We start from the raw sequence: 25,438 nt of genomic DNA, 5'->3' as shown, positions 1-25,438 counted from the left end.
CTCTTAAGTATCTGCTTCACAAAGCTCAAGATAAATTTAAATTTTCGTTTCTGTAGAGTTACAGATAATCAGTGCATTTAAAAACTGATCCATGTGGCTGGTTTTTTGTTTTTTTTTTTTGTTTTTTTTTTTTTTAAGGGATGCCCTTTTTTGGGGAAAATGAAAAAAAAGCCTCCCCACCCCCCAAAAAGGGAGTAAAATCAAAGCTAGTCTATAAAGTAATAATAAATAATTTATAAAACCTGGGGAAAGTTCCAGAGAAAGCACCACAAAAGAAGGCACATTTCCAATATTGACCTTTATTGAGCAAGAACTGCTGTGACGGTTTTACATCGAACAACAAAAGGTTGTATACTGTGCATGTCAACTAGGTTCTCCCATGAACAAAAGTCCACCTTAATTGCACCAGTGAGGTAAACATAATTATTAATAAGTAGCTTTTTTAAGGCTAGGAGAGTTCTGGTTATTTCATAATTATTATTATTATTGTTGTTATTATTATAGTTTTTGGCTCAGTTGGTTCTTTGCATAATACATCTTAAGACGTTCCTTAGATGTGTCCCTCTGACAGCTCAGGAAATTCAAGAGTTTCTTTGGACATTTCATCTCATGCATTCATTTTTTTTCTTTTGTTTTGTTTTAATTCCCCAAGTTCTGTGGAGGGAGCACATCTCGAACTTGCATGCATTCCCGCCCTCCCCCAAGTACTGCACAAAGAAAAAAAAAGAAGAAAGAGAAAAGAAAAAAAAGGAAAATAAGTGTGTCTGGAGCCTCCATGAGAGAACCCATTCTGCTTTAAAGCCGTCACTCACATGCATTTTGCAGCTGTCATATGGCTTAACCTTTTGCACCAACCTAAGCTCTCTTAATTTTTAAACTATTATTTTTAGTCACCCCCTTTTACTTCTTTTACTACAGCATGTGAAGTGACTTTCTCTACCTTCTTAGTGGACACCAATTTCTCCTCAAAGGTTTCTTCATGTTCCTCTACCTTCTGGGTGACTGTCACAGACTTTGTAATGTATTTGGTTGTGCCATCCTCACCTTCACTAGTGATTTTCTCTACCTTTTTCGTTACCACAATTTTCTCATCACCCTTCTCTTTCTTCTCTTCAGTTGGACTCACATCCAGGCCGTTGGTGACCACTCCCTTATCTTCCTCTTCAACTTCCTTTCCTTTGAATTCCTCCGTTTTCTCTTCTACCTCTCCGTTCACTGCAATATCTTCTTTCATGGACCCTTTGGACACCTTGTCACTTTCCTCTTCTTTGCTGCTCACTTTTTCTTCTTTGGACTCTTTCGCTGCACTCACTTTTGTTGCCTTTGTGACTGAAACCGTCTCTTCCACCACCGACTGTTCTTCTTTCACTGGAGTGGCTGGCTTCTCCGGGGACCCTGCCTTCTCCGGGGTGGCTGGCTTCTCCGGGGACCCTGCCTTCTCCGGGGTGGCTGGCTTCTCCGGGGACCCTGCCTTCTCCGGGGTGGCTGGCTTCTCCGGGGACCCTGCCTTCTCCGGGGACCCTGCCTTCTCTGGAGTAGCTGCCTTCTCTGGAGTAGCTGCCTTCTCTGGAGTAGCTGCCTTCTCCGGGGACCCTGCCTTCTCCGGGGACCCTGCCTTCACTTCTTCCTTGGCTTCCTCCTCTTCACCTTCTTTTTCATCTTTCTTCTCTTCACTTTCTCCTTCTACTTCCTTCAGTTCTTCCTTAGCTTCTTCTGCTACAGGAGATTTAGGGGGTGACTTTGGTGGGGATGTTTTCACTTTCTCTACCTTTTCTTCTGCTACAGCCTCCTCTGCCTCTTCCTTCACCTCAACCTCGGCTTCTCCTGCCTCGCCTTCTTCACCCTCTATTTCTTCTTTTTCAGAACCTCCCTCTTCTGCTTCATCAGATTTTCCGGCTTCTTCCTCCTCCTCTGCTTCTTCCTCCTTCTCACCTTCTTCTTCTTCACCTTCAGGTGCAGCTGCTTCCATTGGAGCTTTCTCCTCAGCCACAATTTCCTCTTCTACTGCTTCTCCCTCTTCTGCCTTTTCTTCCTTCTTCTCTTCTACCTGCTTGGCTGCCAGCTCCTCTGCAATGGCTGCCAGGGCATCATCCATTTCTGACTTTTCATCCTCAACTTTTGTCTCTTCAATGATTTCTTCTACAAACTTGTGCTGGACCTTTAGTTTTGGTGGTTCAACTTTTGATTTCTGTATTTTAGTAGCAGATATTGTCACTGATGGTTGCCTGTGTGTAAATGTGGGCCCAGTAATGCTTCCAGCGAAGGCACTGAATCTTGTTTCTTCACCCTCTAGTAGTTTCCTAGTGAAATAAAGATGACAAAAATTGGCATGTATATAGGACAATTGAGCACCTAAGGGAGCTTCTGGGTCAGCTGCACTCAACAGGAATAAACCAGTGTTTCATATCATTTGGAATAGGCCAAGAATGATTCAAGTATCTGTTATTCTTGCTTCTACAAAGACAGATGCAAAGCCTGCTGGAGACAGTGAGAAGGTTTTCACTGACCCACAGACCAGGCTTTGGATCAGGCTCACAGTGCCATATAAGGACTGCATAGAGCAGACAGTTTTTTTTTCCAGATCTTTAAAACTTGCTGATCATAAGGATCCTTATGCTTTCATCTTGTAAAACTGTAATTCAGATTTATGAGCCAGATACTTAAGTTGGTATAGACCATGGCAAAGCTGTTGACTTGAGTGGAGTCCAGCTGAAGACTGGAGCCTCTCTGCATAACACAGAAATATTAAATATGTCCAAGACTTTCACACCCAACTAGGGATTTTAGATCTTTCATTTTCATCAAGGCATCCAAATTCTTTACATGGCTTTGAAAAGTGTCTCTGCTATAACAAAATCTACCTGATTTGAATGATGGTAATTTTGGCAAAAACTACTAAAATATATGGTTTTACTTTGTGCCTGGGCTATCAGTCACAGAATGGCACTCGGATTCGAAGAAGTTTTCTTGCTAGTAGTGTATTTTGCTGTTTTTATTTATATTGCAGAAGATGTAAGCATTTTATCTAAACCTCCAACCCAGAGAAGTTATTGTTTTCATGTTTTATTTTCAAGAAGTACTACATGGTACATTAAGAAGCTTAAAAAAAAAAAAAATCCTGCCAGATGATGGCAATAGCAAGCTATATGCCTGCTGCAAGACCAGTTCAAAAGTTGATACTGGGAGAAAGTTAAGAAAAGTGAAAGTACTTTGTAATACTTAGCTCCATAGTCCTTATTTGAAACCTTTAAAAAAATAGATCTTTGCTTTAAATTAATAAAAGGGCATTGAAAAAAAAAAATCACAGGTGTCACTAGCTCAAGATGTGATATTTGAAGTATAGTCATTACAAAACAGAAGCTGTCCTTTGCTATTGAGTGCTGTCTTAACCTATTCCGATACTGCCTTCTAATGGCCCTATCCTGTTGGAAGTCATTGGAGTTTAACCACCGATTTCCCCAAAAGCAGGATCAGTTATTAAGTCTGGCTTCATAAATTCTTAGGTTTACATAGATTTTAAGGAGTGCTAATATTTTGTTCAGTTGGAAGGTATTTCTGCATTTGTTTTAGGCTCAGTAAAGATCAGCCTCACTAATGACAAAAGCTTTTGGAGCTTTTAAATGGCAAAGGCTGGTGGGAGCCAGCAGCATCTGCAGTGCAATTAATATTCCAGACGAATCTGCAATGTTCCTACTGTACCTATATGCAGCGATTTCAATATCCAGAGCCATCTTGACATTGAGGAGATCCTGGTATTCCCTCAAATGACGTGCCATTTCCCATTTTGTACCTCTAAGCTCATTTTCCAACTGATGAATTGTGTCCTACAACAGAAATACAAGAAATAACAGTCTGCAAGTAAAAAGCATCCCAGCCACAAAAACAATGTTAGGTGCTGTGCTGTATCATAACAGCAACAGCAAAAGAGAGGTTCCGCCATGACGCCTCTCAGGAACCCGCCCGGAGAAAACAGAGCTCCTGAAGGAAAGGAACAGGGGTGCGATGCTGCCGTCAGGATCAGGCTCAACATTTCTCAGCCGCCTGCTTTGCAGCAAAGCTTTGGGGGGGCCTGATCCTGCAGTACCGACTCAGGCAAGACTCTTGGCAGTGCAGTCATTACATAAAGAATATAGGTTCGAGCCTTTAAGTCCCTGAACATACTTTAAGATCTTCCTTAGCTCTCAGTAAACCGCAGTCCGGATTTACCAGACTCTTTGAAAGCATCCCTTCTAAAAATCAGAGGTCCGGCTGGCTGGCTGGCTAACACGCAGCCAGCGGATAGCCGCGGAATACTTTTTTGCATCTCCGCTGAAATATTCCTTATGGCGTTATTCTGAACCGGCTCCGAAGCGGCCCCACGAGTATGGGGTACCCGGTGTCCAGGCACGAGGAAGCGCGCTCGGCAGAGCCGGGCACGGCGTCTCCTTCTCCGGAGCCGAGGGCTGGCAGCCTCGCTCCACGTCTTGCCCTTCCCGGGCAGGTGCGCGGGGCGGCGCCACAGCGCTTTGCCGCCGGGGCCCGCGCCAGGCGCTCGCGGGGCCGGTGCGGAGCCGGCTTTCCCGTTCCGGGTCGCGCCCCCCGCCCCGCCGCGCCGCGCCCGCGTACCTGGTAGGTGGAGAGGTCGCCGCTGTGGCGCTCCTCGATGTCGCTGAGCTGCCGCTCCAGGGACTCCTTGGTGCCGCGCACCGACTCCAGCTCGATGCTCTTGCTCTGCAGCTGCCGCCGGTACTCGGCGATCTCCTCCTTGGCGGAGCGGATGGCCTCCTTGTTGTGCTCGGCCGCCTCGGTGAGCTTGGCGTAGCGGCACTTGAACCACTCCTCGGCCTGGTGCATGTTCTGGTCGGAGTGGCACTCCAGCTGCGCCCGGATCTCCTTGAGCGCCGTGGTGAGGTCGGTCTTCAGGTAGTCCTTCCTCTCCACCGCCACGTGGGACGCCTGGATCTGGGCGAGCAGCTCGGCCACCTCCTCCTCGTGGTTGCCGCGCAGGAAAGCCACCTCGTCCTGCAGCGACTGCACCTTCTTGTCCAGCTCCACCTTGACCAGCGAGGCCTCCTCGACGTCCTTGCGCAGGGCGCGGATGGCGCCTTCCGTCTCATCGCGCAGGCGGGCCTCCTCGTCGAAGCGCTCCTTGAGCCGCTGGATGTCCTCCTCGATGTGGTCCGAGTCCAGCTGGACCTGCGCCTTCTCGTGGTTGACCTGCTCCAGGGCGCAGCGCAGCTCCCGCAGCTCCTGCTCGTAGGCGTCGCCGAGCTGCGCGCGCCCCGCCTGCCGCTGGCGCAGCGCCGCGATCTCCGCCTCCAGCTCCTTGTTCTGCTGCTCCAGGCCGTGCACCTTCTCGATGTAGCCGGCGAAGCGGTCGTTGAGCCCCTGCAGCTGCTCCTTCTCGTTGGAGCGGCTCAGCTTGAAGTCGCCCGTGCCGTTGAGCAGCGAGGCCTGGCTCAGGTCCAGGCTCTCGGAGGAGCTGAGCAGCGTGGAGCCGTAGGCGGTGCGGGCGGCGCCCAGGCCGGGCCGCTTGTAGGACGAGGACACGGTGCTGCCCGAGCCCCGCGACCAGGACTGCGAGCGGAAGCCGCTGGACGGCGAGGCGCTGGCGCGGCTGTAGGCGGCGCGGGTCTCGCTCACCCGCCGGTAGGCGGCCGGGCCGCCCAGCGCGTCCAGGGAGTAGCTCATCTTGGCAGACGGGGGACGTGTGCGGCTTCACAGCGCTGCCTGCCCGCCGCACGCCGCTTATATCGCCGGCCCGGCCGCCGCCACGTGCTCCGGGGGCGGGCTCCGAGCGCCACGTGGCGCCGGGCCCGCCCCGCCCCGAGCCCCCGCCGGCTTCCTGCCCCCCCGCCCCCCCGGCGCCGGGCCCGCGGGAGCGGGCGGGCCTGGCACGGGCGCCGGGCAGGTAAGGAGCGTGCGCCGCCGCCGTCAGCACCAAGGCCAGCGGCGGCGGGCGCGGGCGGCTGTCCCCGAGCCGAGCCGGGCTGCCCCGCAATGCGGAGCCGCCCCCGCCGGGACCGTGAAGCCAGGGCAGAGCGGCCGCGACCCCCGCGGGAGCTGCCTTCTGAAGGGCAAAACGGGCTCCGGAAAGGGACTGGAAGTCGGGGAGGGGGCACTCGGAGGGAAGAGGCTTGGCTTTATGACAGCCGACACGGCCAGGCTTGGCTTTCGAGCCGTCAGGGCTGAAAGACAAAAGCAGAGAAGTGGAATCCTGCAGCAGGAAGTCCGCTGCAGTTTCCCCTTTCACCAGCGCATGCACAAAGCAGCCGCAGTGTGACAGGGACCTACATATCTATCTCGGTGTGTATATGTATATACATAAATAGTTAGAAAAGGTCCCCCCCAATCTAAAACCTTTTTTCATTCACTTTTCTGATTCTTGGCTCTTTCTCCTCCCCTTTCTTGCTCTCATTTCTAACATAATGCTTGCTGCATCGCCTGCAATTTCTCTCCATGAAACTTTCAGGGGCACCCTGTCATTTTTGAGGGGTACCTTGTGGTGTCTAGCTAGCCTCTTAACTAGTTAATGGCAGGGAGAATTCATTGTTGTTGCTATAAGAAACAAATCTCTGGTGCCTAAAAAGCAGTGCTGATGGGGTTAGATTTCACCTCTGCATTCCTTCCTCCAGTAGGTAATGAAAATATGTCTGCTTCCATTTAGAAGGCAACAAAATTCAAGAGGGAGAACCATATGCACAAATTACCTTCTTGTCTTTAACCTTGCATAGAAAATGATACTTATACTGCTGCCTTATCTCTTCACTGCGTGCAGTTTGAAAAGTCTGAGGGACAGGGTTAAACTTTGCAAACCACATGGAACATTGTATCGCAATTGGCTCATTAATATGGTGTTGTCATAGGACTGCAGCACTGCAGTCACTGGAGAAAGGAAATCAGAACTGTTCAAGGTATCTGCTGAATTGCATTTGCAAACACAGTCTGTTACGGTCTGTTAGATCAGTTTAAAGTGTTTGGAGATGTATCTGACAAACATAGAAAGAAGATTTTAGTATAACTGAAGCAATCAAGGATTCTGAATGCATCCGATTAATTTTGTTCAGAGTTTCCCCATAGGTGGAAAACAGACCACTGGACTAAGTAGGTAGTCAGGACAAAAATACTGGTTAAATTGGTACTGCATTTTACTTACTTTCAGAGGGGGGAAGAAGCTGTGTTATAATTCCCTTGGCTGATGTTCTCTTCCTTTGATTACATTCTGTAGGAGAAAAACAAAAACGGAAGTTGTTCACTGAACACAAAGATAACTTATTGTTACAGAAAACATAGGGTTAACAGAGGTGCCTGGGACTTTTTATTATTCTTTTTTGTGCTCTGAAAATAAGATGATTTGCTGAAAGGCAATGGAAGGAAGAGCCATATTTAGCTTTGCTATAAAATTCCTTTGCATAAACTACCTTGATGCACAGATCATTCAAAACCCAAAAGCCAAACGCTGTGTATAAACTGAGTGCTAAAAAAGTTTGATTTATTTACTGAATAAAATTAAGGCCCTGTAAACTCTTATAGAATGCAGTGAGCTTCATAGTATATTTTATCTTTTAAAAAAATCAAAATAGGGATGGCAGAAGGAGGTGCATAGACACATACACACACATCCTTAAGAAATCATTTTACAGAAACAAAGTGTTCTCATTCGGAAACAAATCTGTTATGGTAACATTCAGGTCCATAATTATATGTATGTGGAGAAAACATGCAACATTTTTATGAAGGTGACATGAAGGTTAGAATGAATCAGTGAAAACCGTCTAAAACACCCTTATTTCTGATGAGCAAATAAGTCCTTCCCACTTCAGTGTCTACCTTAGGATTTTTGAGATGAAGACTAATATTTTTGCTCATGGAAAACTTCTTGTTTCAGCTTAACAGACAAGTGTTGCTACTTTTGAGCAAACAGAATACTGATATTTAATCCTTTGAAGTAGGGGGGCTGGAGGTAATGCTGGAAAATGTTGCCATTTAGAATAGAAAGGAAATATATTGATTTTAAATCTTGATTGTATAGCACTGACAAAACCTGCTGTAAGAGAAGAGCTGTAGAAAGATGAGACTGATAGTTGCACCATTCTTTTTTAGAAAAGAGCAAAAAGCAGGAGGTAGAAAGCTGAAAGCTCATGCTGGGAGGTGGGGGGGCAGATTTTGTAGGTTACAGAGATGCTGCAGTGGAGCAGACTGACTGAACAGATCATGCAATACTCTGGGTTGGATCTGTTAAGCTCTTCTTTAGAAACTGGTTCTTTTTAATAGAAGCATGTGTTATATAAGCTGAAAAGGCATTGCTAATTAAATGGAAAGTAAGAAAGCACTGACTTCAAGAGTTTTACCTGAGTAAATAAGGATTAAGGATTTGGCTCAATGTTATTTACAGGTAGCATTTAAACAATGAGCTAGATCTTCAGACAGTAAAAATTGCTTTATTGACTTCAGTGAAGTTGTATACCAGGTTATTCCAGGTGAGAATCTTGCTTTTGTGGAGTCTTAAATATTGGTAATGAATATTGTATTTCTTTGGTATTTTTACCATTCTGCCTTTAGTCCAGATTTGGATGTGGCCTATTAATGTTTACAGGCAGTAGCTAAGGAAAACCCCCTGCAACAGACTGAGCTATACAGCAAGGGCCTGATCCTTTAAGGTGCTGGACAATTCTTGAGAGAGATTCAGGCCTCATCTTTCCTACTCAAGTCAAGAAGAAACAGAGTGTCTTGTACTATCTGGCCACCAGATGAATAAGGAATCCATTCTTTCAGTCTATGAGGAACTGTCCATCAATCAATAGCAACATTTTGCTCTATTGTAATCTGCTTTGAATCTTATGGCCTGAACAGTCAGCTCCTGCTTGTGGATTAATGATGGATGATCAGAAGTTTATAAAGTGTACTTAGCATCACTTTGGGAACCAGGCAACTCAATGAAGGAAGAGCAGCAAAAGCAATGATGAAAAATCATATTCATTTAATTGCTCTGTGTTTCAGACTTGTACGAGGAATGGTGGGTCTGAGTGGTCTGCACAATTTAACTTCTTTCAGCTTTTCAATGAATGTGTCAAAGAATAAAATACAAAAGCTCTGATAAGGTAAAAATATTTGCTTGCCTGAGATTTGCCTGCAGAATTTCCTTTCTATTCTAATTATAGGTATTCAACACAGGACTAAAACACAGTAATGTTTCTACAGCATTAGACTGCTCTGTAACATTCTTATTCTGCTGGGAGAGGGTGTTTTATTGCTCTAAATCAAGTCTGGATTTCCAGACATTTGCATTACCTTTTGTAGGCAAAAATATTGCTTTTGAAGCTAGCAAACTGTAGTTACAAAAGAATAAATTCCTGAAAACCCAATCCTAAATCGCATTTGTTTTCAGCTTATGGGTGAATTCCTGTTTCTTGCAAATTTCTGCAGATCATCATTAACCTTGTTGCTGTTATTCACTTCCCTACTTTATGTGCTGCAAGAGCCATAAAACTATAGACTTAAGTTTCTTTCACTGTATCATCACCAAGAACGATTTCACAGCTACCCATACACTGCAATAGAATAATTTATTGCCTTGACGGAACTAAACATTTATTTGCTATGTAGGCTTAATTTTTCTGAAGTATTTATTTTGTATTTTTCAGAATACTGCACTGCACATTTTTTAACGTTTTGGAACGTAACATTCATAGTCACAATAATTTCTTCCATAATTTTAAAGGGCCAGCATTTTAGCTTGCATAGATTGCCATAGGCCACTGATATTGATTTATGGCAGTGATGGATCTAGTCCAAAATATGCATTATGACTCGAGTGAAAACAAAACTAAAAACCCAACCCACTCAAATCTTTGTCTGCTGTAAAGCAGTGTAGGCCCACTGACAAGTTACACAGCAGTCCACAGCTTGCTGTACTGCATTACACCTCTGGGCTTCCCAATCGGTATTTTGCCTTCAGCAGTGATCAGTATCTGACGCTTCAAAAGAAGGAGAACCAAGAATTGTCTAAGAATGCAATGTAGTACACATTCAACTAACATTACTTACTAATATGTAGCAGATATTACTGCCACTGTTTTACACTTGTCTAGCATCTTTTATTGAAGGATTTCAAAGCACTTTACAAACATTGAGTAACTAAAGCTCAGAGCATCTTAGACAGGTGCTACTATTCCCACTTTACATAAGGGTGAACTGAAACAGAGTTACTTGCCCAGAACGACACAAAAAACAAGGAATAGAAGCCAGCAATCATGATTTGTGCTTTCACTCCTACTGTACTGCATTGCCCCCTGCTGAATACTGCACATATTACTCTTAGGACATTTGAGTGATTTTACTGGTGTTATCTGTAGCTGATGCCTGACATTTTGAACTGAAATAATGTTCTGGGGGTCTTTTGTGTTGCTGTCACTGTGAAGGGCATTCGGATGCTGTTCATTTCCAAAGAAGCTGGTTTTCAGAAGCTCAGATCATGTTGCCACTCCAGCTGAGGTTGTTGAAAGTTGAGGTCGCGCAGCACCACTGAAAGCTAGGCCTTATGCCCCTTCTGCTCACTACAGGCACAAAATCACAAGCAGGATAGCAAGCACAAGGAACATCATTCTGCCTTCACGAAAACTCTGCTTGGTTACCGCTGCCTACAAGGGCAGCATGCAGCTAAGTGTTTCATTAGTGTGACGAGGAACGTGCTGAAGCCCATGTCTCCTTCCCTTTTTAATCCTTCTCAGAAGAATTCAGCAATTCCAACTTCTAATTCCCTGCTTTAGACACTAGATGCTACTCTTTCCCTAAAAGGTTATAAGAGAGACAATGACCTGAGGGATGCATGGCATCCCTCGGCATCTTACTTGCACTCACATGTGGTTTCTACTGACGCATATCCCGGTGTGCAACAAGGCTGTACCTTGTATAGTACTCTACATGAGGACCTGTAAGAGCAAGGCCTGACTCTGTATGTGAGGCTGTAGTGGGCAGCACTGAAATGATACTGGTTTTGAGTTCATTCCCACGCAGAAGATGCAGAGTTCTACATCGCTCTGTTCTCACATATAGCTAATTAAATATTCAAAACAAAACTACCCATTATCCAAGCTTCTGGCATTTATAATTTCCAGTGTTTCTGCACTTGGTATCTTTGCCCCACATGCTGAGCCATATTTGGACTAAAGGAACTTGAAAGGAATAATTTGGTACAAGTGATGTTAATTGTACTTTTCTGGTAGGTGTGCAACAGAATTTCTATAAAAACAAAATGATGAGATCATCGATTGCTGGGAACATGTCATACCTTGTAAATACATTTAAACAGCAAACTTGGTGGCAAAATCAGTATTTTATTTTAATCCATCTCACCCTGGAAAAACTTGACAAAAGTTTTCTCCATTCAAGAAATTACTAAGACAATGAAATGGATTCACTGTTCACTGCATATATTCCACCAAAACATTAAATTGCAGAATATTAAAGTACTCTATTAACACTGCAAAAGTTCTTTGATCAGCTCACCCTGGAAAATGCACATGATGCAAATGTTCACGCTATGTACAAGTTTATTAGAGCTGTCACTGCAGCTGCACTTAAGAAAATAAACCCTTTTTCATGCTCACAGTAGAAGTGGCTGCTCAACTGAACCCCACAGAGCATTTCAAGTGTGTTCTTAGACATTTTAGCTGCAAAATATGCAATCCAAAAAGTAGTTACAGTGCATGCATGCACAATAACCGTCTTTAGTAATAGTTCTTTCATAGATTTTTATTTATATTTTTAGTCACCTTTATAAATTTTAACGAAACTATTTTTAAAGACATAAAATACAACCTAAAATCATTATAGTAGCAACAGGACAATCTTCATAAGCTTTTTAATGAGACAAGGCCACTCTCACATAAGAAGTCACTTAACCTATTCCCTGAAGAAGGAGTACAGAACTAGGTTATATAATAACTCACAGACCTGCAACTATTTCCAAGCATTATCTACTGGCTAGAGTGTGGGACTGGTGACCAGGACCTCAGTGTTCTGGCCCAGCAAGTTTCTTTAATCTCTCTGTACATCAATGTATTGGTCTGTAAAATAAAAATGACTACTTCAAAAATCTTGATTTTTTTTATATTCCTGATTATACTAGTGTCAAAGTGCCAGACCCAAATACTGATAAAGCCTTAAATGGATTTTGAATCAGGAAGACCCTCAGGGCGCATCCACATATGCAAGCACGTGTGCTTGCAGCAGCTTAAATAGAAGCAGTGCAAATTTGAGCAAATTTGAGCCGGGGCTTTTTGCCTCAGTGCACATGCCCAGACATGCACTTTGGTGTGGGGCAGATTGTGCCACTTGGGGCAAAATAACCCTGCCTAGCTCCTCCTGGATCTTCAGCCAGGGGGAGCTAGAGCCTGGGGCCAGCACCTGTGCTGTCCCCAGCAGTATAAAAAGCTGCCCTGTCCTGGCCCCATCAGTACAAGAAGCTGCCCTGCCAAATAGCTCAGGGCTACTTGCTCTCAGGAGCTTCTGAAGCCCAGGCAATTGGTACCTGGGGACACTACCCCTTGTACCAGCTGAGAGTTCCCTGCACCCTTTACCCACTGCAGCAGTCTGGCAGTGGGGGCTGCTGCGTGGCTATGACCTGCTGCGCACCTGCCAGATCTGGATGGGGACTGCACAGCCAGTAGAGGCGTCTGCCCCTCTGGGCCAGCTGCTAGTGGGGTATGGCTGCAAAGCTGGCCTTTTCGCAGTACTACTGCGATGTGTGCCCCTGCCCGGCCATTTGGGCAGCTATCACCCAGAAGATGCTCCCAGTGTAGTGACCTGCTTTGAACTGTCAAAGTATGTCCTCCTGGCCCCAGTTGGCCAGGAGATCAGCCACCTCCAGCTGGGTCCAAGGTGCAAGGTCTGAGCAGGATCCTCTGCCTGGGTCCTGCCACTGGCCTCCCTAGCAGGAATGCTGGTGTTCCCTATTTGAAAACTGAAAAATCCCTGATAAAAAAAATCCCAAAGTCATTCTGTACAATATCCTGAAATCCACGCTTTCATTAATTAAAATGAAAGACCACTATATATAGAGAGAGACAGAGAGACAGCGATCAGTTGGGCAATGTTTTATTGCTATATTTACACTATTAAAGCAAGTTGGAAGCCTACCAGTGTCTCTATCATCATAATAAAATGAATTCTAAATACCTATATGTTTTGCTGTTTGCCTTTGGTTTTTTTACCATGGAGTAGTTAGAGCTCCCTGTGACCCCTTCACTAACCAGGATGTGGGGACAGCTGCCCCTGCAGCCACAGCTCCTGCCAGCGGGTCTCATCCTGTCTGGCAGTTGGGCATGCAGGGTGTGTGCTGGGAGGTGTGGGGTTTGCAGGAGGAGGGTGGAAAGGGGTGTGGAGGGATGTGGGGGGCCATGGGGTGTGTGGGTAGGTGTGTGTGGATTGTGGAGGGACTGTGCAGGAGGGGTGGGTCCCCTGCCCCCCGCAGAGTGCAGCATCCCCTGCACAGCTCCTGGACTGCCCCCCCACAGGGGCCACATGGCCTCTGCAGAAGCTACCACTCTCCCCTGCATGGTCCACATGCCCCACCCCCAGCCCCCCAGATTGCTGCCCTGCCTGGCCCCACCGGCTTCTGCAGCCAACCCTGATGGTTGCCCCACCCAGCCTCAGCATCCCTGCACTTTAAAAAAAGAAAAAAAAAAGCCTGGTACTCACCGGCAGTAGCAGGGCCTCGTGGCAGAGCCCCCTGTGCAGTGAGGGGAAGCAGGGCCTGTCCCCGGTTGCCTGGCACCTGCACTACCCCTGCCCCTGCCCCTGCCCCATTGGGCGGGTGCAGCCGGGGTTGGCAGGGCATTGTGCAGCTCCAGCTGGGGCCACTGCGGCTGTCACCTGGGCCCTGTGCTGCTGGGGGCACTCTGCCACAAGGCCCCAGTGACCCTGATGGCAGCTGCTACAGCTAGTGAGTGCTGGGCTTTTTTTTTTTTAATTAAATTGCTGGGATGCTGGGGCTGGGCGAGGCAGTGATCAGAGGGGCTCAGGGGGTATGGGGCTGGGCAGGGCAGCCATTGGGGGGACAGGCAGGGGATGGAGTTGGGCAGGGCAGCCACCAGGGGGCTGGGGGAGTGGGTGGGGTTGGCGGGGGTCCTCCCATGGTCCCCCCTCTACTCTTTTAGCTCTCTTCCCCTCTACTTACCGGCAGGAACCTGGGTCTGGCTCCCTGCGGCTGGCACACATGCAGCATGCTTCAGCACCGGGGCGAGGGCCAAGCATAGAGATGCTCTGGCTGGCTAAATTGGGGTCTAAATTTTGCCTCCGCGCTGCAAATTTGTATTTGCATGAACATTTTTTCATTCCGGCGCATGCCTCTTGCAGCATCTCAAAGGGTTTGGAGATGCTGCAAGAGGCACGTGCACACTCGTCTGGACACACCCCTAGAGTTTATATGAAATACAGTAAAAAGAATTCATATCTGCATTAAAGGAGCATTGGAAATCTGATTCATTTTTGTGAAATGCTTTGGAATCACTGAATCAAAGATGCAATAAAAAGGCAAAATTTGAATAAAATTTGGGGGAAAAAGGCAGGGGAAAACAGACAAGGAAGCACTTTCACTTAGTAAAACAATACAAATGCATCTGAGAAAAGACTTTGGGTTTGAGTCTCATTTATATTAAGATTATCTTCACTGTTTGTGTGGCATACAAAAAATTTGTATACAAACAAGAATCAGGCCCTTTGTATACAAACCCCAAAATCCTGAAAACAAGCAGTTTTAATACATTTGCTGTCTTAGCTTTAGCTATAACTACTCTCCTGAGGGGTTTCATGTTAATGTTACTATTTTCATCTATAGGACGATATTACTGAACTTCACAAAATGGTGTCACCTTATAACCCCTATGTTCCCATTGTGCCTCCCAATTCTTTTGCTAGAAGTAGTACTCCAAGTTTTTGCCTGTTTGGAAACATGGGTTCAAACACCCATTAAGTTCCCATGGACAGAGAGTATGGGTTGTCATAATCATAGGGGAGATTTATCTATATCAAAAGGCCCGCACAAAATTTAGCAGGACTGAAAGAATCTCTTTATGCAAATCCCGGGACAGGAAAAGCCAGGGAGAACTGCATATCAGAACAAAGATGCATTCATAGAGCTTGCATATTTCTGGAACAGGTCTAATGTAGATCAGAATGGATTTGTATTGCTAGAGGGGTATGAGCGGCCCAGAATAAGAACGGTGAGGGCTGCTGCAGATTAAAAAAGGAGAAGAATATGTCTGGAACAGCATTGGCTGATGGAAATAAAGTGCAAAGGATGTGGCTTTTCCAGACATAATTCAGATCAACGCTTCTTGTTCTTCACTGAAATGGACACTGAATTCAGCAGCAACAGATTTTTAAAATGATAATTGTACAGAGGTGAGAAAATGCTGTGCAGTCTGCAATAGCTTGTCATCTGCAGTCATAACACTGAATAATAGGTTGATAGAGAAGGCACAGAAGGGTGATGGGATCCTATATGGATGTTGTCCAATCAATAGTTAGGAAACAGTTAATTTAGGATTTTTTGGTCCCTCGTGGAGAATTCTGCTGCTTCAGAGCCATTAAATCACCAACACTGCCTTCAATGAGGCTGGCCAATTTCAAACTGTCCTTGTGAGTCATACAGTAGGATAAACCATGCAAAGAATCAATTCCTTGCAGCTGAGCCACATCCCAAACCCAGGTTGCCCTAAGACTAATTTGTATAGATGAAAAGTGAAGTGAAAGAGCACCACCTCTTTGCTCCTGTGGTGCTCCCAAATCATAGCACCATGTGTGCTCTTTAAGGGTCAAAATCATGTTTTAAAATTGAACTGGGCTGAAATTTGGCATAGAGAAGTAGTGCAGGTTAGTAAAGTAATTTTTTAGTGCTCAAGGAGTCCAAAATACCCTTTTTCCCCCAGCTATGGTAGTGGGTTTGATAGGGTTTGATGGGTTTTTTTTAAACCTCTTCTGTCTAAATATATATCTGAAAAGTGGCTAACGTGCTCTATATGGTCACTTTTCTTGAGAATATTGTGTGCTCCAAATGAAACTTTATCAAGATACCACTGACTTCAATTACTACAAATATTTATACAATGCTGCCACTTAGGGGTACTAATGCATATCATCATCACACTGAACAAGACAATGATCATGCAAAGTATTATGTTAGAATACATTATAATCCAAGTAGATAAGACAGACAATGGGGTGAAAGAAAGTAAGTGTAACCTCCCTGTGTTTTTTTCACTACACTGTAACATTGAACAACAAACATTATGTAGCTTGCCCAAGACACAAAGGGGTCTGTCTCATAATCTGGAATTTAATGTCAATCTCCTGGGTCCAATATTTTAAGCATAAGATCATATTTTCAAGTGCTCAGCACCCACCTACAATTGGGACTAGATTTTCAAAAGACCTCATCTCCTATTTATGCTGATAATGTCTAGAGTTTTCCAAAGTGCTTAGCACTTCCTGTTGAAAAATACAGGCCCAAAGTTCTAAGCTTATTTAAAAATTTGATTGCTTGAATGGGATCTGAGTTGTCTATAAAATCTAATCTCAGTTATAGATATTGAGCAGCTCTTCATATTCAAAGCTGATGTAAATCTGTTTCAGTCCTTTGACTATGAGCTAGCTGAGGATACGGCCTGGCCTTTTGTTTTTGGGGATTAATGTTTGTAGTGCATGGGCCCAATTCTGCAAACACTTCCTAGGGTGCAAATGACAGCTGGTAGGAACTGTTAGCAAGATTGGGACCTATATTTACCTTTAGCTTTACATCATTTGCTTGTTGATACCATATTTCAGCTCTACTGAAGAGCTTATTATTCAAAAAATAATAAGGTGTCTGCTGTCTTCTCATTGTGACAGGTTTGCCTTTTGTTTTGACTTGTGCTTAGGAGAGGGAAGAATGTGTACTTCCATATGAATTATTTGGAAATAGTCTCTCCCTGCTCCTCTAATTTGTATCTAGGTTAATTGCACTCCTGGTGGAAGTGTTTAATTGATTTGCAGAGGGAAAGTCAATGCCAGCCTGTAGTTTAGTGATGACTCCACATAACTGCAAAGACTCCTTTTCTAATTAGGGCTAAAGTAAGAAGCTGCCTCTCAGAAAACTACAGAGAACTCCTGTTTAGGTTCACTTCTTCTTCCAAGGCAAATCTTTCCTCTACATGTCCAATAAATCAGCAAAATAATGGAAGATGGTTCTAGCAAGAAACACTGTGTAAGGTAAAGAACCTAGTGAGCATTAAAATAAGATGTCTTGTGGAAGAGGCTGATCTCAAATAGAGGTTCAGTGGTGTTTTTTTAATAGAAAGAATCTGAGAACACCTTGGCATGTGTTATTTTCCCACATAGGCTGATGTTTCCCAAGGAACTGAAGGAAATTAGCCACTCAGCACGCCTTGAATTTCAGTGTTCTTATGGCACTTAAGTTTCATAGATTTCATAGACATCAGGGCTGGAAGGGACCTCAGAAGATCATCGAGTCCAGCCCTCTGTCCAAGGGGCAGGAAGTCAGCTGGGGTCACAGGATCCCAGCAAGATAAGCATCCAATTTACTCTTGAAGGTGTTCAATGTAGGTGCTTGAACCACCTCCGATGGCAGGCTATTCCAGACCTTGGGGGCTTGGACAGTAAAGAAATTCTTTCTTATGTCCGGCCTGAAACGGTCTTGCAGGAGTTTATGACCGTTCGACCTCGTCATCCCTTGGGGCGCTCTGGTGAACAAATGTTCCCCCAGATCCTGGTGGTCACCCCTGAGAAACTTATAGGTGGCCACCAGATCACCCCTGAGCCTGCGCTTTTCCAGTCTAAAGAGTCCCATGGCTCTCAGCCTGTCGTCGTAAGGTCTGTTTTCCTGACCTCTGATCATGCGCGTGGCTCTCCTCTGGACTCTCTCAAGCTTCTCCACATCCTTTTTGAATTGTGGAGCCCAAAACTGGACGCAGTACTCCAGCTGCGGCCTCACCAAGGCCGACTACAAGGGGAGAATGACGTCCCAGGATTTTCTTGAGAAGCATCTATGGATGCAAGCCAGCGTTTTGCTCGCTTTACTAGCCACAGCATCGCATTGCAGGCTCATGTTCATCTTGTGGTCAATGATGACCCCCAAGTCTCTTTCTTCCATAGTGCTAGCCAGCGTAGCACTGCCGAGCCTATAAGGATGCTGCAGGTTTTTCCTCCCAAGGTGGAGAACCTTGTATTTTTCAGTGTTAAATACCATCAGGTTCTTATCTGCCCATTTGCTAAGCCTGTCCAGATCAGCCTGGATTACCTTCCTGTCTTCAGGTGTGGATGCTTTGCCCCAGAGTTTAGTGTCATCCAAAAACTTGGCCAGTCCGCGTCTGACTCCAATGTTCACATCATTAATGAAGATGTTGAACAATATGGGTCCAAGGACAAAGCCTTGGGGGACTCCACTGGTCACAGGGCACCATGATGATTGACTTCCATCAACCACCACCCTCTGAGTCTGACCACAGAGCCAATTCCCCAGCCAGCGAAACATGGTGGACCCAAGGCCACAGTTGGCCACTTTCACCAAGAGGTGAACGTGGGATACCAGATTGAAGGCTTTTTGGAAGTCAAGACATATGACATCCGTCTTCCTTAGTAGGGACCAGAACAGCCACCTCCCTGCTGGGCCCCCCTTGAGCCCCGGGGGAGGTCCACCTGGGCCATGGGTTAGCAAGGATTTAGTTAGGGAGCTTCTGGAGGGGTTGGACGTATTCAAGTCAGCCGGCCTTGATGATCTCCACCCTAGAGTTCTAAAGGAACTGGCCCAGGTCATTGCAAATCCCCTGGCACGGCTTTATGAGCACTCGTGGTGCTCTGCTGAGGTATTGAAGGACTGGAAGAGGGCCAACATGGTTCCCATCTTCAAAAAAGGCAGGAAGGAGGACCCGGGAAACTATAGGCCAGTTAGTCTTACCTTGATCCTAGGCAAGCTGTTTGAGAAAATTATTCTGGCACGCATCCAGGAGGGGCCAGCAGGGGACTGCATGCTTAGGGGCAACCAGCATGGGTTCATCAGTGGCAGGTCCTGTCAGACCAACCCAGTGGCCTTTTACAATCAGATCACCAGATCATTAGATGCAGGGGTAGCAGTGGACATCGTCTTCCTGGACTTCTGGAAGGCTTTTGACACCGTCTCTCACCCCGTTCTCATTAAGAAACTGGGGGGCTGTGGCATAGACACCCACACAGTCAAATGGGTCGCCAACTGGCTGGAGGGCCGCACCCAGAGGGTGGTAGTGGATGGGTCCTTCTCAACCTGGAAGGATGTGGGCAGTGGGGTCCCCCAGGGCTCGGTCCTCAGGCCCGCACTGTTCAACATCTTCATCAGTGATTTGGACGAGGGGGTAAAAAGCACCCTGTTCAAATTTGCTGATGACACTAAGATGTGGGGGGATGTGGGTACACTGGAAGGATGCAACAGGCTACAGTCAGACCTAGACAGGTTACAAGGGTGGGCAGACGAGAATAGGATGGGTTTCAACACAGACAAATGCAAGGTGATGCACCTCGGGAGGAACAACCGGCACCATACCTACAGGTTAGGGAACTCCCCGGAAAGGGATCTGGGGGTCATCATTGACTCCAAGATCAACATGGGCCGGCAGTGTGGGGAGGCAGTCAGGAAGGCCAACCGTACCTTGTCATGCATCCACAGATGCATCTCGAGCAGGTCCAGGGAGGTGATCCTCCCCCTCAATGCAGCACTGGTCAGGCCACAGCTGGAGTACTGCGTCCAGTTCTGAGCGCCGCACTTCAAGAGGGCCACTCGTATGATCAGGGGGCAGCAGGGCAGGCCTTATGAGGAGAGGCGACGGGACCTGAACCTGTTCAGCCTCCACAAGAGAAGGCTGAGGGGGGATCTCATGGCTTGTTATAAACTAGTCGGAGGGGACCAGCAGGCATTGGGGGAGTCCCTGTTCCCCCGAGCACCACCAGGAGTGACCAGGAATAACGGTCACAAGCTGGCAGAGGGTAGGTTTAGGCTGGATATCAGGAGGCACTACTTCACAGTCAGGGTGGCTAGGGTCTGGGACCAACTTCCAAGAGAAGTGGTGCTGGCTCCTACCCTGGGGGGCTTTAAGAGGAGGCTGGATGAACATCTTGCTGGGGTCATTTGACCCCAGTGCTCTTTCCTGCCATGGCAGGGGGTCGGACTAGATGATCTGCTCAGGTCCCTTCCGACCCTAGAAACTATGAAACTATGACATCAATCTCTTCTCCCTTGTTCAGGTGATAGGTCACCTGGTCATAAAAGGAAATGAAACTGGTCAAGCAAGACCTACCCGCAACAAACCCGTGTTGGCTATGCCTCAGGATGTTGGTGTCGGCCAGTCCATTAAGGATGGCCTCTTTAATAAACTTTTCTAAGTCCCTCCCCTGGATAGAGGTCAGGCTGATGGGCCTGTAGCTTGCTAGATCCACTTTCCTCCCTTTCTTGAAGATAGGCACCACATTGGCCTTCTTCCAATCTTTGGGCACTACACCAGAGCACCAGAAGTTCTCGAAGATCCATGCCAGGGGCTGGGCTATGATGCTTGCCAGCTCCTTGAGTGCCCTGGGGTGTAAATTGGCAGGGCCGGCTGACTTGAAGGTATCCAGACTTTTAAGGTGTTCCTTCATGAGGTCAGCGTTGACGGAGGACAGGGGATCTCCCTCACCTGGACCTCCCTGTCCTGTAGTGGGCATGGGCATCCCATGGGACTGATGAAAGACCAACGCAAAGTACCCATGTAATAGGTTGGCTTTTTCTTGGGCGTCAGTTGTCAGTTGCCCCATCTGGTTTAGCAGGGGTCCAACGTTGCCCTTGCCTTTCCTCCAGCTCCCCACATAGCTGAAAAAGTTCCTCAGACTCCTTTGGACATACAAAAAAACTAGAATGCTTGGTTCAAAAATGATACCCTTTATTTGATCAACTGGCAAATAGCAAGAAAATCGCAAGGACAATTTTCTTGCAATTTTCCAGGTGGCCTAATAAAAAGGTATCATTTTGGAACCAAGAGTTCTACTTTTTTTGTATGTCTTCTTGTCTCAGACCAACATGGCTACCAAGTACACCCCTCAGACTCCTTTGCAAATCCTAGCTTCCATTTTTTTTTGGCCATCTGACTTCTTATTGAAAAATTCTGACTTACTGCTCAAGGACTTGGGTCAAGCAAGTATTTCTGGATTAGGCAGTCTTCAATACACAAAATCATGAGGGTCTTGATTGACTATTTAGTAGACATGGATGGAAACAAAAGGAAGAGCAGATGTGAAGCAATAGCAGTCTAGCATTGTCCTAATGACACCAATTACTTCCTGACAAAACTACAATTAAGTAATTCCAGGGTCTACATTGACTTAAGATTTTTCAAAGAAGATTTGCCTGAAGGAGAATAAGTTATGATGCCTTTCCATTACTGAAGCAGGACCTATTCAATCAATATATCTGCAGTTATGTCTAGCTTAAAGCAGGCAAGTTGCATGGACTGAATTCTCTGGAGACTACTCATGTACTTAAAGTTAGACATGTTTATTAAGTATCTCTTTACAGTAGGATCAGAATTCAGAGGTGGTCAAGAATGCAAACGAAATGTTCTTGGATTTTTTCTCCCTTCCATTAGCATTTTATGTCCCAGCTCTGATGGGATAACAATGTGACATAAGGAACAGAAACGTAAATACATGGTGGGCAATAAAACTGATTTGCAATTTAAATCAGACAAGTTACTATAGGAATCTGGCTTTTTTGTAATAGTCTCCAGATTTAGGACTGAATTATTACTAGTTTCTGAATTACATGTTGTAGTAACAGGTCAGCCCATTTACCTAGTGCTAGAACACTCAGGGTAAATTCTGAGCAGAAGTAGCTCCAAGTTAATTAGAAGAAAAGGCATAAATAAAAACAAATGGAAGAATACAGATATTCAGGGAAGAAAAACCAATATTTTTGGTAATGTATGTTGCCAACTAATTATTTATTGCCAATACTTTCCTTAAGTGACTTTGTTAAAAGAGAAGCTGAAAGTTGCCTTTTGCCTTTCCTAAGCATTATAGTCAAAAACCTCATTTGGTATAAATTGGAATAACCCCACTGAAAATAATGGAACTACCTCAATTTACACTTAGTAAAGAACTGGAGTGAACAGAAAATGTAGATGGTGAAACATGAAGTTAACTCATTCTGAAGAAGTGCATGCAGAACAGGGCTGGTTACAGTGAGCTGCCCTTGGGCAATTCTGAAATAATCAAATTAAGTGGTTTAGAAATAGAAAAATCAAAGGGAATTTTTTCTCGTTTTATTAAATCAGTGACTTTTATGGGTAGTTGCAGATCTGATAAAACAATGACTAATGAGTCTAAGATTAAACAGAAGCTCATTTGTCAGCTGAAGTAGGGAATAACAGCTTCAGAAGAGTTTCTCCCACCCTAAATATGTCTATGTGAAATGGAATTGTGTATTCTTTGGAACAATTATATTCATTAGGGTCCTGCAAGTCATTTTTAGGTTTTGCTAAATTTTTGATTATCTTCTCCTCTATTAGAATGTTCTTGACTCCAACTTCCTGGCTTGCTTTTCCATTATGAATGGTGAGTGTGAAAGTGATCTCAAGTGAAAGAGAGGATATAAATATACAGAAATACAAATTGCTTTCAGTAAGGCTGAACTCACTATAGCGCTTCAAGATTGCAACACTGAATATAACCCAGTGGAGAGGGTAATGATGGCAGAGCAGATCCAGCTTTCCTTTACAGCTCCAGAGGTGAGAGTTCACTGGTGTACCAAAGCCTGCACTTGAACAAGCTCTAAATGGGTGTCTGGTGATTCAGTCATGGGGTGAAAAGCAGTTGCACATGATGCTAACTATGAAGCACCACTGCCTACAGGAACTGGTGCATTTTAATTGTATTAGCCCAATGAACCACTTGGCTTCAACTGACCTTTGACTATGATAAATTAAACTATTGCTATGGTACTTTTTTTTCTTTTAACTCAACATTTTCAGACTTATATTTACATTTTCCTGTAATGAATTCCCTGTGAACTGATACAGACAAATCAGTGTAGTGACACGGGGACCCAAGTTGTACTATGTATAAGCTTAATATGGTTCCACTCTACCCCACTGATTTAAATGCTGCCTGTCGTACTACACAGAAGGAGGTGTCTTAACTTTCTAAGTGGTTTGGGGAACAACTCTAGTCTGCTGTTTCACTATGGAGACCACAGTATTCACTTTAGAATGACTTCCAGGACTTTATTATCATTACAGGGCACTTTTCATCAGAAAATTACACAATGCTCTACAAGGAAAGTCACTGTAATTTTCTTCACCTTACTAGTGGAGAGACTGTCATAGAGGAGAAGAGATTTGGCTGAAGTCATCTGTGAGATCAGTGGACAAGATCACAATACAACCGGACCATTCAGTATCAGATAAAATTGCCACAAGCAAACAGTATCTGGGATACCGTAGAGACAAGAAAGAGCAGAAACCACAATGGCAGAGAAATCAAAAGAAATATGCTACTGTTTGGGAGGTTCAGACAGTTTTGTGCCACTTCAGGAAACAATCTTGTTAGAAAAAAACAGACCTAGTTAATACTTGAGTGGGAGATGTGTTAGGAAAACCCCATTTTGCACAGAGACTTTTTTTTTAATTTAATAAATGCAAATATAATGTTTGGGTAACATGCTGATTCCCATAATAGATGTGGCATGTGCTCTTGGTTGATAAATTGAGCTATTTCTGTGCTGTGTCCTCTCCACTGAACAAGAGAAACCAAGACTGTTTTGTAGCTGTATTTGTTCCTGCTTTGTGCCTCATGAAATGTAATCGCATCCTACCTGACTTCAGTCAGTTCCTCTAGTACCTGTAATCTAACAACCTACAGCATAGGCTGGGATATAGCCTGAATTTTGAAGATCTCCATTTCTTTTGCTCCATCTTCATTTTCAAGGAGAATCCAGAGAGTCTTAGCAAAAGAAAATGCAGTTGTACATATTTAGATAGGGTCAATAGATGCAGAATACCTCATTTTGGGATAATATCAAAATCCACCTCCTTCAGTAGCCTAGTAGTAGTAGCCTAATACTACTGAGTAGTAGCATACTAGCATGGGTTTTCCCAGCACACTACCGCACAGTGTTATTAGGCTATTACGCAGTTAGCATCTCATGTAGACGCTCTAACAGAGACCAAGAAGCCAAGTGGTGCGGGGGTGAATTATATCCTCGTCTTAGCAGTGATGCAGGAGATACATGGTGAAAGGAGGAAGGTGACATCACACTTTGTGCATTCTGCAAATAAACAGAGGACTTCAGCCTTTGGTTTTACCCTTCTGGAATACTTTACCTAAATGCTGAGCCTGTTTTTATATTCCCTTTCTTTTTTATTTCTCCCTTTCAGCTTTAGTATAAACATGTTTTAAAATCATTTCATGCAAAAAAGTTTTGGGTGCATTAAGTGACTAAGTTTTTAAAATACAAAACAAACAAGCATGAAAGGAAATAATAGGAAACAACTTATTTTTTTTCCTGCTGAACATAGCCACAAAACATCTATAAAATCAGACTCGAACCATTGCAGTCTTCAAGTTCTGAACAAGTGGGGAGATCTACTCTACAGTTGACACTATTTCTGACTTTTCTTGTACACAACTCTCCTTGAAATCATTGACAATTTCCCCTTTTGTCTTTAGAGAATGGTATTGATTATGTAAGTCAGGCCATGGATGAGCCAAAAAAGTAAGCTCCTACCTCAATTTTTCCATAGACTAAAAGTTAATGAAAATTGGCCCAAGTCAGATCCTCAGGACGTTAGAAGAGGATCGCTGAGACCTAAACTAGGAGTTTGGTTGCAATAATATACCTTGCACCCAATTGTGATATCAATAGGTGGTAACCTAATTAAACCAATGGAATTACATGGGTGTTAAAGAAAATTCTCTTTTGAGAAAAGAGAAGGCTACATGATAGTGTGATAGAACTATCTTCCAAATTGGTTAAGGTTGTTAGAAAGGGAGTGGAGAACAGCTGTTCTACCTGGATACGAGGGGAGGAAAAAAGAAGACATTTGTAACAAAGATTAAATCCGTTCCAGCTGTTAAGATACTGAAACATTGGTACAGGCTATCCAGGAAGGTTGTAGAATACCTGTCACAGGAGATTTCTAAGATCAGGTTAGACAAACATCTGCCCAGCATAGGTTAAGTATACTTGATCCTGAAACGGTGCAGAGAACTGGACTAGATGTTCTTTTGATATGTCTTCTAGCCTTATATTTCTACAATTCTGCGTGGACTTTCTATCTAGATATATTCTATATATCTTTCTTTTTTATATATTATGTAGCAAGTCCACACACAGACTCATATAAATTATATATATTTTTTCAGTGGCCTTGGTACGAAAAAGGCCACTTTTCACTTTTTTTTC

At 44.8% G+C, this 25,438-nt stretch overlaps 1 protein-coding gene across 1 annotated transcript; it reads right to left on the bottom strand.

The window, feature by feature from the left end:
• Positions 1–283: 283 nt before the first annotated feature.
• Positions 284–5,782, bottom strand: NEFM (neurofilament medium chain). The gene is made up of 3 exons (XM_090053655.1): positions 4,606–5,782; positions 3,700–3,824; positions 284–2,300 (listed from the first exon to the last, which is right to left on the bottom strand). The coding sequence occupies exons 1-3, from the start codon at positions 5,668–5,670 to the stop codon at positions 887–889; spliced, it is 2,604 nt and encodes an 867-aa protein (XP_089909781.1). The 5' UTR covers positions 5,671–5,782; the 3' UTR covers positions 284–886.
• Between the last annotated feature and the right edge of the window lie 19,656 nt (positions 5,783–25,438).

Source organism: Crocodylus siamensis, chromosome 6 (genome assembly GCF_052110815.1).
Source record: "Crocodylus siamensis isolate JL-2025a chromosome 6, ASM5211081v1, whole genome shotgun sequence".
NCBI classification, from domain to species: Eukaryota; Metazoa; Chordata; order Crocodylia; family Crocodylidae; genus Crocodylus; species Crocodylus siamensis.
Note: the sequence above shows the minus strand (reverse complement) of the source record. Positions and strands in the feature narration are given on the sequence as shown.

What these genes read in the sequence shown, in the direction of transcription:
- NEFM (XM_090053655.1), bottom strand. Translation starts at nt 5,670, where the DNA reads ATGAGCTACTCCCTGGACGCGCTGGGCGGCCCGGCCGCCTACCGGCGG. An exon ending in GCGACCTCTCCACCTACCAG is followed by an intron (nt 3,825 to 4,605) that starts GTACGCGGGCGC and finishes TTTCTGTTGTAG; the next exon opens with GACACAATTCATCAGTTGGA. An exon ending in ATTGAAATCGCTGCATATAG is followed by an intron (nt 2,301 to 3,699) that starts GTACAGTAGGAA and finishes TTATTTCACTAG; the next exon opens with GAAACTACTAGAGGGTGAAG.